A 14,394-nucleotide genomic window follows, 5' to 3' on the forward strand; every position below is an offset into this window, starting at 1 on the left:
ACCCTAAGCAGAAAAATGTCCAAAAGCATAATGTTTCCACCTCCGTGCTTGACTGAGAGGATGGTGTTCTTTGGGTCATGCTCACCATTTCGCTGCCTATAAACACAATGGGTCCAGTTGATGCCGTAGAGCTCAATTTCATGAGAAAACGTCTGGTGCACCTGCACATGTGCCATCTTGAGCAGAGGGACATTGTGGGCACTGCAAGATTTTAATCCATTATGGCCTATTAGTATTAGTAGTTAATATTTAGTCAGTAATGTGAAATTTACTTTGATCTGGCCTTTTTTTGTAGCACCTCTGTTGCTTTTTGCCAAAATAACTGAGTTTTTTTCACAGCCCTACGCAAGCTGTTTCTTTTGACTAAATTAGACAGAAGTCTCACTTTATGTGAGCACACACAAAGCCTAACAAGAGAAAGCTGGGGCTTCGTAAGCCCAACCATCACGGTTGTCTCTTACTGGGGTTTTAGGTTTTGTGGAGCCAGCTAACGTGAAGAAAGTCTGGCTTGAGTTGAGCTTGGCTTGCAATAGATTACTTTGGCCGAAAACTGGAAATTTAATAATTTAATCAATCATTATAGTTAAAGGAAGATTGTTATTTCCATGCACGGTAATTTGGATTTGGCAGTGGATCTGTTACCATTTTTGACACAAATACTTTGAAAGCAGGAGGGGGAAGCAGCAAGACAAAACAGGAATCAACAGACCTGATACTGATTAAGTCAGTCACAGCACAAAAGGTGGGGCTGGTGTTCAGGTGGGTTGCAAAGTGGCATGCAAATGCACTGCGATTATGTGCAGGCTACAGCAGCTTAAATAGATATCCAACATGGAATTTGCTGATGCTAGCTGATCTTCTGGGATAGTGACTAAGCTTCACTTTGTGACTTGCCTGAATTTAATTTGATCACTTCATGCACATTATAATTTGTGATTTTTGTTTTCCACAAATTAGCTTTTTTTTTTCTTCTTAATAGCCAGCTAAGCTAACTGGCTTTTGGCTCCAGCTAAAAATTTACAATGCAGATGTGAGTCTGATATTGTTCTTGACATCCAAAAAGGGTGATCTAATCACTTTGGTGATTTTAAAAGGCTGAAACACAACATGAGGTTAGTTATTATATCTCACAGAAAGTAATGCTTAGATGTGAAGATTAGGAACTGTTTAGGATGCATTGCTTTCTCACTATTTTGTACTGGGTAAAAGCCATATATATACAACCAGTTGTAAAAGAATCACAGTATGGATGTCTGAACTATGTTAAAATTATAGCAGCTTTGCACCCCTGCAGCAGAGTTTGTAAAAGACAAAGAGATGCACAAACATGCACACTCACATACGCTTTGCCCAGGCTGGTTATTCTGAAGCTTTTTGCAAAACCTACTGCAATTTCAGAGCAAATCACAAACTATAAGGGAGGCCAAAATACACAGAAATCAAATTATGTCGTCAGTGAATGTGCAGGACACGAAGCGGCTGCAACAAACCGTTAACACGGCAGTGCCAGGTGTATATAAATATCACTATCACTGTGTTAAAACTGGCTGCAGGATATTTGATGTTTTGATGATTAATGATGCAGGTCCATTATGAAGCAGAAACCACAACCACACAGTGGTGGGGTGATAAAATAGACAAAATAACATATGCAGTTATTTAATTTCACTCTATCTCTCCCTTCATCTACATGGTAAATGATTCAATGCAGATTTTCAGCAATGCTAATCAGTCACACTGTTATCCATTATCTGTTATCACTGGAACCACATTTGTTAACAACAGAGACAGATACACAAAAAGTTTCAGCACATTATCCGGAAAAGGTAAACCACCCAGTTTTTAGTTAACTCACTAAAACTAACTTCATGTCAATTCATGCAAAAACTGGTTGCTGCAAAAAGTTTGTCCTGATCAGGGCTGCTGAGAGCCGTTCCTTTCCAGTTACGTCGATCTCTGTCAGAGCTGACTAATGCGTCTTTCAATCAAAATCATTGGTGAAACGTCATCAGTTACACTTTAAACAGCATCCAACTGTAAATTGCTCAACTGTATTTGACCCCCCGCCCCTGCCCGTTACAGTTGGGAAGACAATAATTCAGTCCATTTGTGACATTTTGCTACTGAGCCAAATTTAGCTATTATTCATATTTCCCTTGACTTAAGTCTTAGTTACTGGAGCTGAGACAGGCCGTGCAGCTAAAAATCTGCCACGTTCATTAAGAAAAAAGAAAAAAAAAAGCGGAAAAAAACTCTGGAAGCAGATGATTCTGGCGGCCCGGCACTGGGACATTATGGCAGACATCATTGCTTAGCATGCATTTCCTTTGCCGTGGTCTAATTCATTTCTCAGGCCTGTCGCCTCGCTTTTGTGGGGTTTTTGAGTCTCTTTTCTGTTCTTCGGAGAGGGGGGGGCACCCCCATGTGTGAGTGGCGATGCAGGCCCCCCGGGGGTCACGGGAAGGGGCCCTCTGTTTAAACACAGTTGTGCACTCCGCCGGCACAGAGCATTCCTCGGGGCGCAAACAGGTGGTAAATTAACCAGACGGTGACGGATTGCCACCCCGGAGAAAAAGAAATATGTTTTGTTTATTCAATTTTTGTTTTTCATCATTGCCGTAGCTACGGAGACGGAGGACATAAAGGGATTATATTCTCGCCTGACACCCTCCTCTGCACACACATACCCTCCCTTCTCCCTGCCACAGGGAGGACAATGAATCAAAGGGCCGCGTGTTTACCGACGCTCCGGGATGGTGCTCAAAGGCAGGGCCTCCCAGCCTAGCTGGCCACCTCTCTTCGCTCACCCGAGGGTAACAGGTCCCTGATCATTCACTCAGCTGATAACCAGAGGGGACAGGGGCCTCTGCACGGTAATTAAGCGAGCTCTAATTTCATTAGCCCTCGCCTGTTGGTGGCACGCAGTGTCAAGTCGCAGCACACCCAAAGAAGATAAACCCAGTGGGAAGTTTGGCTGTGAGAGGGAGGCTCGGTTGGCAGCCATTGTGCGAGTTGCAGGATCATCTCACACTTCCTCTCACAGTCTGCCTCACCAAACAGTGTGCGCTATTTTGTAATAGATTGCTTGACCCCGTGCTCCCGTTCCCTCTGTGCTGTCTATTTAGCTCAAACCAAGTGGCAGAAGGTGTGTGTGGATTTGTGTGTGTTTGAATACGTCGCAAAGACTGAAAACATACTTGAGAGAGAAAGAGAGAGAGGCAGACCCTGACAGAGAGACTGCGCCTGACAGAGTCTCCTCCAATGAGTCGAGCACAGCAGCTCTGGGGAGGAGAGCGCTATCTCCACTGGATTCTCACGCTGCGAAGTTGGATGGGGCTCTGGGAGCAGAACCCGGACAGCTCATGAGGTCGGAAACACATCCCGATTCTGCTGGAACTTTTTCTGTGGCTGCGAAGACAAATAGTGGCCCCTCCTTTCCTCCCCCTCCTCCTCCTCACACACCCTTTATGTGTCTGGATGAAGGAGAGGGCTGCGATGAATGGCGGGGCTGTGAGAGCTCCCTCTACTCAGCCCAACAAACCTTCTTTCTTCTGAAATTGTGTGCAATTTGCTCACACCATGCATCGACACACATACTTAAACACCCCACTCCTTCAGTTCTCTGCATTCTTGGCAGCGATATAAGACGGGCGATGAACACGGAAAGTGATCGTGTTAAGCCAGAAAGGCGACTATAAGGCCAACCTGCTTTAAAAACAGAGAAAGTAAACCCTATTTTGTTATTATTATAAAACTGCAGAGGTAACGCATTAGCTGACACAGCGTTAAATTGGGTATACAAATGAGCATTATATGGAATCTAATGAAGTCTTGTCCAGATTAGATTGTGTTTAGGTGCTAAAAAGCGTCCTTACTGGCACGGGAGAAGCTTGCACGGACATCGACCAAGAGGACAAGTGTACAAACTTTCCATACATCTCAGTAGCACTCTATAGTTAGTCATTTCTAAATCCAAGCTCCATCAATATGATGACAATTTAGGGATTCCAATTCATGGTTTGCTGTTTTATAATTCAACTGATGTGTGAAAAGCAGAATATAATTGCTTGATGAACCACCCGCGGGCCTCTCTTTGAGAATCTGGAGCTTAGATGATATACTATGCATACCAAGCTAACCCTCCCTCCCAGGAAGAGTCCTTCACTTGAAGGACATATTAGCTCCGGCGTCTTCGCTGTTTAGCTCTTGCTGCTATCTTAGTGATGCAGTAATTACCTGCTTGGTTTGATGGAGAATCTACACAAGAAAGCGTCAGCGAGTGGAGCTCGAGTCACATCCTGGTATGAATTCACTTGCAAGTGGTGCACCAATAGTTACCAGGTTTGGCCTGATTTAGCCTGAGGACGTCCATGTTTAGATGTTCAGATCTAACACCTGAAAGACCAGTTGAAAAGCATTTGTTTCAGAAGTTATATTACTAGCAGATGTGGTGTTTTCCTATAAAACTTCTTTTTTGGCCAGTTATGTTTTGAAAAGAGAATTAGAGAACCCTATATCCTATTTCTTCTCTCTTTAACCCAGCCTGGCCACCTAAAAGTAAAATGCCTCCGTGCCCTTTATGCCGATGCGTGCTTTCAGATGTTCTACATCAGAAAGGGAGTCAGGGAGTGCTGTGGAAACTGTTGCTGTAATAGGGAGTGTGCTCAGGGGCACGAAAAGGAAAGGTCCTAGGTCAGAGATGAAGGGAGGGGCCTGTGATATGCTGCAGATTACTGGGTTCAAACAGACATTTTTATTCACCCTTTCATGCAATGATATATAAACGCTGTTGAAATAGAAGGTGCTTGTCAATCATTCCCACTATTTTTCCACTTCACTAATTCATCTCAAGGCAAATGTGGTCATTTAAAATAATTTTGAAGGGCTCTATTTGCTGTAGTGTATACTTATAGAAGTCGATTTGATATATAATTATATAATTATAATTATATTATACAAGTTGACACTGTTACAATATGTTTTTCTGTCACTGGGTTGTTTCCAGGACTTTTAAAATGGGGAGTGACTGAGAATGCACCAGAGGGGCCACAGGAAATCAAACTATTTAGTCAGAAATTTTTAATGTACTTCAACGTGGAAAACATGTATACAAGTCACAATTTTCAAGTTATGCAGCCATGCATCCTATTGCATATTTGTTATCAGGAAAGCAGACCTGCTTAACAATTTGAAAATAGCCTTGTTGATGGATACTTTATTGAAAAGTAGAAAAGAAGTATAAGATACAATCCTTTTTAAGTGCCCCAATAGTTCACTGTATACTAGTATATTGAAATATACTTAAAGTACCTTAAATGTACTCATGTAACATGACACTTTTTACAGTCTTCTTCAGGACATTATTGGGCTGCAATTATTGCGTATACATCTTTAATGTTTAATTGGTGTTGGGGATTATATGTTCAGTTAAATGGTGCACCCCATACCTCGGCTGTAGACACACCCCTGCTGGTTTGCATTGAATTTGGTAAAGAATTTGACATTTACCTGTAATTTTAGCCAGATATTTAGATTTTAACCAGTACAAGGGGTGCTGATATCCACACTATATTACTATATTACTATATGACTTGAATCACTTTTTCTTGTGGGTGACTTAACCTGTGCTTTTCTCTTAAACCAGCTGTTCAAGTGCACGTTCTTAAGGGTGACAAGGCGGGCGAGTGGTGGAAGTTCACGGTCAACATCATTTCTATCTACAAACAAGGTGAGCACCGCATCCGTCGTGGAGACCAGCTGCTGTGGGTGCGCGCCAAGGACGTGGCCTGCAAATGTCCCAAGATTAAGCCCGGAAGGAAGTACCTGCTCCTGGGTACAGACGACGACTCCCCTGGGCAGAGCGGCGTAGTTGCCGACAAGGGAAGCCTCCTCATCCCTTGGAAGGACCTGTGGGGCCGCAGGCTGAGGAAGTTCCAACAGCGCGACAAGAGGGGGAAGTGCTAAAAGTATCTGCAGAGGAGAGGGAAAAAAGAGTCAGAGGCAGAATTAGGCCTCTGATGGGATGAAATCAAGGACGAGGGATAAGGATGGATGAAAAAAAAACTGGAAGAATTAAAAATAGAGAGACAGGTAATACGTAGGAGAAATGTGGAAATGACTGAGTGCTGCTGCTCTGAGCTGGAGCGAAGAGTTTAGTGTTTTCTTCTTTAGGAACAGTTGTGAAGGAGCTCATTCAACAGTCTGTCTTTCAGCGGTTGTTTTGTTGTATTATTGCAGAGTTTGCACCTAGTGTTACAGATATGTCTCACCCTGATCATTTTACCCACAATGCATTTTTATTAAAGCCCCTTGCTCAGTTTTTAAAGAGTGACACATCTTCTCTGTCACCCTGTTTGTGTCTTCAGAGGATCTTTTTCCACTGTGGTGTAAAAATCATTGTCTAGTTCAATGAAGACTTATAGCACGGCTGTAATTTCTCTCCACTACCTGCCAAACGTTAGCAAAAAAGTTTCAGATACAAGTGAAAAAATGGTAATTGTTGTCTTATAGTGCCATTCTTGCTCATAGGCGAGTGTTACCTCAGTAAAACAAGAAAAAAAATGCCATTTTTCTGTACAATGATCTCACTACAAGCAAGCCTTTGCTCAGCGCTTATTGATATATCAACAGTATGTTGTGGTTGTGACCTCTGCAATGTAAAGTAACCATATTTGGATACATAGACATTATTTTTAGTAGACGATGCCGTAGCATCAAGTAGGTGTAGAGTAGATTTGTCAACCATGCACTTATTTTTACTAGTCAGACGTTTAAGAACATATAAAATATGTTCCAACATTTTTAGAGTGCTGTCCAAAAAAGGGAAAAAAACAAGCCTTTACCATTTAATAGAATGTATAGCTAGTAGAAACCCCGCTTGCCTCACTCATGACTCCATAGGCTGATGTTTCTGGTGGACTGTAACAACCCTGTATAAATCACAACTACAGTGGAGTCAGAATGTAGTTTTTTTTTTTTCTTTAATAAAGGACTAATTGTAAGTTGGACTTCCCAAGCATTTCCCAGTGGGAGAACTGATGAAGTGAACTATTTCACCTCATTAAATAAAGGGGGGAGAGAGAGAGAGAATATCGACCTATCAAGCAAACCTCATACCACTGACAAACTGCATGCTCACTATTTACTGTAGCTGACTGGCTAATGATGATTGTGAATTATGTACACATTTACTTTGTACACAATATTCAATGTTGTGGGAAAATAACCTGTGGAGTGATAAAAAAAAAATATCACAGATGTTTATTTAGCACACTGTGTAAAATATTCTTCACCTCAAAACGACTTTCTGAGGACTGAATTTCATCGTTAAGACTTGGTACTGGACAAAAAGGCATGACCGATTGTCTACATGTTATATAGCTGTATAGTATTACTTTTTTGTTGTTGTTAAAACATTAACTAGATCTATCCATGTGAAATTAACCAGAGTTTTTTTTTTTTTAAATACTAGAGGCTTAATAAAAGAAAAAGACAAACAAATGAATGTCAGACAAATTTCTCATGTTGTGCACCCAGGGGATCACACATACTCTCTCTCACACACAATCACACACACACACATACACTGAGAGAAACTTGGACTGAATTTACACACACGCGCGCACACAAGCAACACCCAAATACACACATGTACACTTTGACGTAAATACACGGGTACACCTCAGTACTCTGTGCATCATACTGTATGTATTTGTTGATTACAAAGTTTTTACAAAGTCTTCGCTCACTCAGCTGTACCGACATTTTTCAACCTGCAGGCATCTGCAGAAAGGTACGGCCCGCCAGACTTTTGTTCTCCATGGATATTATATCAGAATAATTATCTGCTCATGTTAATACATTGGCTTGTAAATGTTGTTTAGCAGTGTCCATTGCAAATGGTTGTGTAATGTCTTGTAATACTAATATATTATGTTTATCGAAAATGAATATATTTAATGACACATGACAAAAAAATGTGGCTTTTGTGGTGTTTTGCTGTCGATCTTTTATTTTTTACTTTTACATTGGATTTTAGACGGCTGTAATGAAAATGATTGATGCGTGTTTGGCTATTGAACAGCTTAACAGACCTGAAATTTAATTTGAAATAAAGCTGTGCAAAAAAAAAAGAAAAGAAAAAGAAAAGAAAGAAAAACAAACAAATGAGGATCTGTTGCTGAAATTGCATGTTTAGCTCCTATTTCCTCTTATGATCAAAAAGCTTCTTTTGCTATCACGACACAACAACACAGTTCCTACTATTTGCTTCAAGTTTCAGCTGCAACTGGAAACCACTTTGTAACATGAATTTTGCATTGCAAGACATAAGAAGAAGAATCTAACACAATAAAATGTTCCTGAAAGTCCTGCCAAATATAAAATTGTAGATTTTTCCATTCTGGTAACACTCTAGATTACAGCCCCCCAAAAGTATAATTTGGGTATGAGAGCTCATGCAAATACTTATTTGGTAGTTACACGCTAAGTACAGGAAAAGAGTTCAGGAGGAATAAGAATAAGTGGATTTGACACACAGTAAAGTGGTAAACACACAGATTTGCCTTTAATGCAGCAGGTAGTTAAAAAGGGTTACATTTTAAATAATGACAAAATACTGATGTAGACATTGCAGCTGTCAGATCCAATACCAGATGCTCGCATCAATGTTGAGTTTAAAGCTTTTAGATCTTGACATATCGTTGCAATAAAAAAGCTGCACATTTATTGAGATTTATTGCACAATATACAGAATAAAGAGTATAAAAAGCCATCAATTTAACAAATTACACTCATGTGCAAAAGTCTCAACTCACCCCTTTATTCTTTATACTTTGCTTCCAAAGAGCCGGACTTACTTGTAATTTTTTAAAGTGGTCTTGACCAGAAGTTTTCTTGACTTTCTGAAGGTCTTTCAAAGTTTATCTTTACCTAACCATTTGAAGACAAACTGGCCTTTTTTATTTATTTATTATTTTTTGTCGTTAAGCCACTTAACACTGACCTGTGGATCACTGTAGCATAAAAATGATGGGATCTAATTCAAGGAATGAACCAGTGTCGTGTCTGCTGTGTTTTCATCAATGTGTGGAGATATCTCCAAACAAAAAACAAAAAAACACCCATTTCCCATTTTCCTAGCAAAATATAGAGAAATGAAGGGGTGGCTCAAGACTTTTGCACAGTATTGTATAGGAACTGTGCATAAGAGCCATGAAGATGTTTCTTTTTGGTGCCATTACACTTAAACTGTAGGGACAAACGTGTTAGGTTACATATCTTAAATTTATCATTTATATGTTTCAGTCCTATGTCCCCAGGTGTATAAAATTAAGCACCTCTGCTTAAGTTCTATTATTGCAAAGCATAAAGTGTATAAAACATGGACATAGCTTCTGGTTCAGATAAATGAAACCGGCCTGGAAGTGCCAAAAACCAGGCTACCAGATAGCAGCTGTGGTTGCAAAAACTCTTCCAGTCCTATAGCAGTTTTCTGTTTTGTTATAACATGTTTGAAAATGTAGGATTATGTGTGGTATCAAACTGAACGGCAAACGAGTTGGTAATCACAAATACTTTGCTGTTTCATAACCAGACTCACACATCCAGGGTTTTGTTGCAGTTATGTTGGAGGAAACTCTCATGTCGAGGGTTCAAAATGCAACTTAAGAAAACTAGTGGGTGATGTCATAGCAGCTACGTGCATCTTTTATACTGTCTCTGTTGCAAAGCATTTAGGACCCATAGCAACTCAGCCACAAAGTGTCGGACCGTGTAACGTTACAGAAGCATTTAGTGCGTAAAATTACAGAGTTCCACATCTTTAACATCATTAACATCAGTACAAAAACTGTGTGCCAAGAGCTTCATGCATGGATTTCCATGGCTGAGCAGCTCATGTAGGTGTAAAGTGTAGGTGGCAGTACTTTTGTCCATATTGTGTACAAATTACTATCATATTTTCTCTGCTACAAAGCAACTGAGTGGAGCCAAGGAGCATTTCTATGCTGTACAGAAAAGTAAGCACTTACAAATTATAGTGTCTCGTTTTTGTTGAAGTATATTCCCGTTGTCAAAGATTACATTACATTTATATAATTAAAGTATCTGAAAAACGATCGCGTTGCTACGTTGTTTTAAATCTACAGGATTTGGTTCGTTTTTCCGAAGACGTGACTTCTTTAAACTGAGGTGTCAGTGTGACAGAAAAATGTGAAGCCAATAGTAAAGCATTAGCAGCAAATAAATGAAAACATCGGCCGCTGCCAAAGAACTTGAACCGTGTCCTGCAGCGCAGATCATTTGTGTTGGATCCTGTGCCTCGATAGACTTCACAGACAATAACGACTGGCTGTAAGATTCTGCAGGCAAATTACTAAAAAAGGGTGATATCACCAACGTGTCTAATCCAAACCGCAGATGTTATTGTTGTAGCTGGGAGGTTTTGGATTCGGTGGAAACCCTTAACTTATTCCTACGGGAGCTTTTTTTACACAAAAGCACACTATTCTGAACCTGGTCCAAATGAGAGTCCATCTGTCTTGGCTCATGGAGGGGTATTGATATACTGTTCCTCCAATGCCCAGTGCAAAACACTCCGAAGGGGCCAACCAATTATACAACGAGTGCTGAAAGCTTAAGCTGTGTTCTCCATTAATATAAGGCCACCAGGATCACTAGAAACAGAATCACTCCAATGGCAAAAAGAGGAGAGAAGAGCAAGATATGAGGAGCTCAGTGGATAAATGCATCGTCAAAGTCTATTAGGTTTTGTTGTTAAAGGTATGCTTCGAGCTCCCTGACTGCTCTGTTAGCGAGGTCATAAAGGCCTGAAAACACCAACAATCTCACTCCACCAACAGACTCTTTCGGAGTCCGAGCGTTGCACAAGAGAGAGACCGCTGGACTGTAGTTTTTCTCATGATTTGGGCGGGATGGGAGAGCTGAAAAGAGATCTGGGCGTGTGTGAACTTCCCTCTCAGTATGCACAAAGATGAGGCTGGAACAACAAACACACAGACACAATATGATGATAGTTTTGTGCGTGGAAGTTACCCAAAGTCGACCTAACGGCGGGGTCGGGTTTTTCACAGCAGCAGCAACTTGGAACTTTCCACACAGACGAATCCCTCAGCCATTGTCCTCCTCGGAAAACAAAGCCAAGCAGGGTGTTTCTGATAGCTCAACAGGCTTAGGTTGTAGCTTTGGTGGCAGGGTGGCCCGCTGGCCTTCGGTTATGTGCTGTGCAGGAAATGGAAACAGCAAGTGGCTAAAAAGTCCCATGACGAGCAGTATATCCTATATGTCTGCTGATGACAACAGGATGGAAAAGACCCTGATTTCTTTATCAGACCGAGCCCATAAAAACAACCAGACGGTTTGAATTTATTGCCTTTCCGTATTGTTCCTTGCCCCCTTGTTTTTCCCCGAAAGGTAACCAGCTGCCATTATGAGACCACTGTGGCTGTCTGCAATGTTGAAACAACATCACATCAGGGGCTATGTAACTTCCACATATTTTAAAAGTCTACAGAGACACAGCGTGCTCCAAGGTCCTTAAACCCAACTGGCCTCAAAGTAGTCCAACACTTTGGGGAAAAAATAGTAAAAGGAAAGGTCCTGCTAACTGGTTGTGCAAGAGCCCACGCTATGAAGTTTGTATGAGCTTTTTCAGCACGAGTTTGGAATAAATCCATACACTGAGAAATCGATGAAACACCCAAAAGCTCTTAAAAATTCATTCTGATAAAATGACCACAATATTGGAGCAGGAAGCACCTTGTTCCCGTGCATAGACCCTCACCAACAGGTTTAAATCAGCAGTCAATAGAAAATGAACAAAGAAACCCATCTAATAACAACCTTATTACAATGTAATTACAGTGTATTTCCAATTCATCCTCCAGCTTCATTGTTAATATTTTGTTTTTACTGTTTTTGTTCTTTTTAAATGCACTTTAAGAAGTTTGCAGCAAAAACAAGCACAGAGCACAGTCGTTGTGAAAGGCTACGTGAAAAAGTAGGTGTAAAAATTTTTTTTGATAACACGTTTATTTTTTTCCCCCTCCCAGATTTTCAAGAACACATTCATGAAAATTGCTCATGTATTCAAGTTGTTATGTATTTAAATGTTATAACTGTTACAGTAATGCACAAAACAAAGTCATAATAAAACAAACCAACTATATTCCCAAAGTATCCCTCAGCAAAATGTCCTTCCCAGTCTGACCTATTCTCATTTTAATTAGCTTTAAGATCAGTCTATTGACCTTGAAGGAGAGTCAGAGGTCAAATGTGACATGATATTTCAATTCCTTGTGTGGTGCTAAATCTTGACAATACACCGCACACAGAATCATAGTTATCATGCTTTTGGTAACGTTTTCACCAATAGGTCATTAAGTTGATGTGGAAGACCTGGAAGTCAAAGTCGAATGGATTATTAACATGAAGTCTATCGCATTAAGAGACAGAATGACGCGCATGCATTTAAACGCATGCAAACCAAAAACATAACGATTAATACTTTAAAGATGTTTCACAGGACAACCTTAATGAGCTTTGTTTTGCATCATCTCACAACTCCAAACAACTTCAAATATTTAAATCCATCAATTCTAATCAGTATTCACCGACGACCTCTGCACCTCCAGGAAAATCACTAGCAGTAGTTCAAGAAGGGCTCCGCGAGTAGCACCACATTTAATTTTAGTCAAAGAGCCTCCATCATTTTATCAAGTCAGGAAAGATTTTTCCTGATTTTATGCATGAGATTTCTGCAGGCTCACTCTGAGATTGGAAACTACATGTAATCACAGTCTTTTGTTTTTCTGAAACCCACTTGGCCTCCTGCTCCTTCTTCTTAACCCTCTGTAAAAACCGGAGCTGCACCGCAGATGCTGTTTTGTTTGCTCCTAAGCACCCGACTAAACAGAGAACAAAACAACACTGTGTTTTCTCAGCTGATTAAATGCATTTCCAACCTCTGTTTGCTTTGCTTCTCATAAGGACGGGAGGAATAATGAAAAAAAAAAAAAAGCAGAGCAAATTTCAACTCGCAATTATGCAAATGTGCGTGAAGATTGACAGAACATGACAACTCGGGAATTTGGATTGACAGTTTATCTTCAGGCAGGTGGTGTTTGGTATTTTTCAATTCATTTCGCTTTTATTTACATGGCGCCAGCTGACAACAGCAGTCATCTAGAGGAGTTTTATATTGTTAGATAAAGACAAAATTAGGTTCTCTAATAGCTCCTCTCCTTTGTTTCTTTTAGTGGTGTTTTGCATCCATCGATGGCCGCTCTTTTGATTCCCAGTGGTCAGGGTTCAGCGAAATGGATAATTAAGAGACAAACAATGATGCACCTTTGGAGACAGAAGGAAGTCCTCTATATCGGCCCGCCATGTGATCAGCGTGATACGTATGCGAACACACGTGCACAGACACACAATGCTTTACACCCCCTGCTTTTGACACCAACACCTTTAAGGCCCTCCCCACCCGGCCATTCACTCATTCACTCTTTCCCAAAACTGCGTCTCCTTTTCTGCCTTTTCTTCCTATGCACATAGTTCAAAAGCTGTATTTCTGGCTTACTAGATTGGAGCACAAAGGCTCTTCTTATACATCCCGGAGAAGCCCCACTAGAGAGGCCTCGATCCCATCCCGGTTAGAAGAGCGCGCACAGAAAGAGTTAGCTCTCCTTTTCCCCTCATTAACATTCCCATACAAGATTAAGCCACTTGGCTTTTGGATGGTGTGTGCTATATTTTTCACCCATGCAACCCCTCCCTCCCCCCTCCCCACCCTCTCTGCATTCTCGTGATTCAACTTAAATGATCGGTAAGACAATCAGCTCATAAACTAGCCCTGCTTAATGTCTATTCATTTACGCTGCCGGGTCCAGGGGATGCCAGAGTGGATAGATCTCTGTGGAGTTGGTGCCATGAGGAGAGTCCTTCAGTTGCCTTGGAGTGGCACCCCATCCAAAGGGACACCAGACACAGTTTACCAGAAACTACAAGCAATTTATACATTTTTGTAGTTTCAAATTAAATGCCAAAGTAGAAACTTTTTTGGCTTTTTTTCCGAGATAACTGAGCAATTTATTCCTACATAATTTCAACTTATTAGTTAAAAAATGAGTTTTCATTTAGTTTCGTGACAGAATCTGCCAGTTCTGTGAGTCTTGTTGTCTACTGTCTACTCCCGTGAAGCTGAATAAAGATGCAGATGATGTAGTTAATGCTCAGCTTGTGTAGTTTAGTCACAAATTCAATAAATTATACTACCAAGGCTACTGGCGTGTTACAGATATATTGCATCAATGTGTAGAATCTGGAAAAAACTGACTTGGCTCACTCCCCTTTTCCTCCCTCCCTTCCCTTCTC

General features: G+C 40.8%; 1 protein-coding gene across 1 annotated transcript in view; it reads left to right on the forward strand.

The window, feature by feature from the left end:
- Positions 1–8,166, forward strand: part of ntn1b (netrin 1b) — a 49,535-nt gene extending 41,369 nt beyond the window's left edge. The window contains exon 7 of the mRNA XM_085270414.1: positions 5,645–8,166. Within this exon, the coding sequence (XP_085126540.1) occupies positions 5,645–5,964 (320 nt within the window). The 3' untranslated portion in view covers positions 5,965–8,166. The remainder of the gene's footprint in view (positions 1–5,644) is intronic.
- Positions 8,167–14,394: the final 6,228 nt, after the last annotated feature.

The sequence above is a fragment of the Mchenga conophoros genome, linkage group LG4, assembly GCF_057382185.1.
Source record: "Mchenga conophoros isolate Kocher_MC1m ecotype Shallow Benthic linkage group LG4, M_conophoros_male_GT1.1, whole genome shotgun sequence".
Classification (NCBI taxonomy): Eukaryota; Metazoa; Chordata; class Actinopteri; order Cichliformes; family Cichlidae; genus Mchenga; species Mchenga conophoros.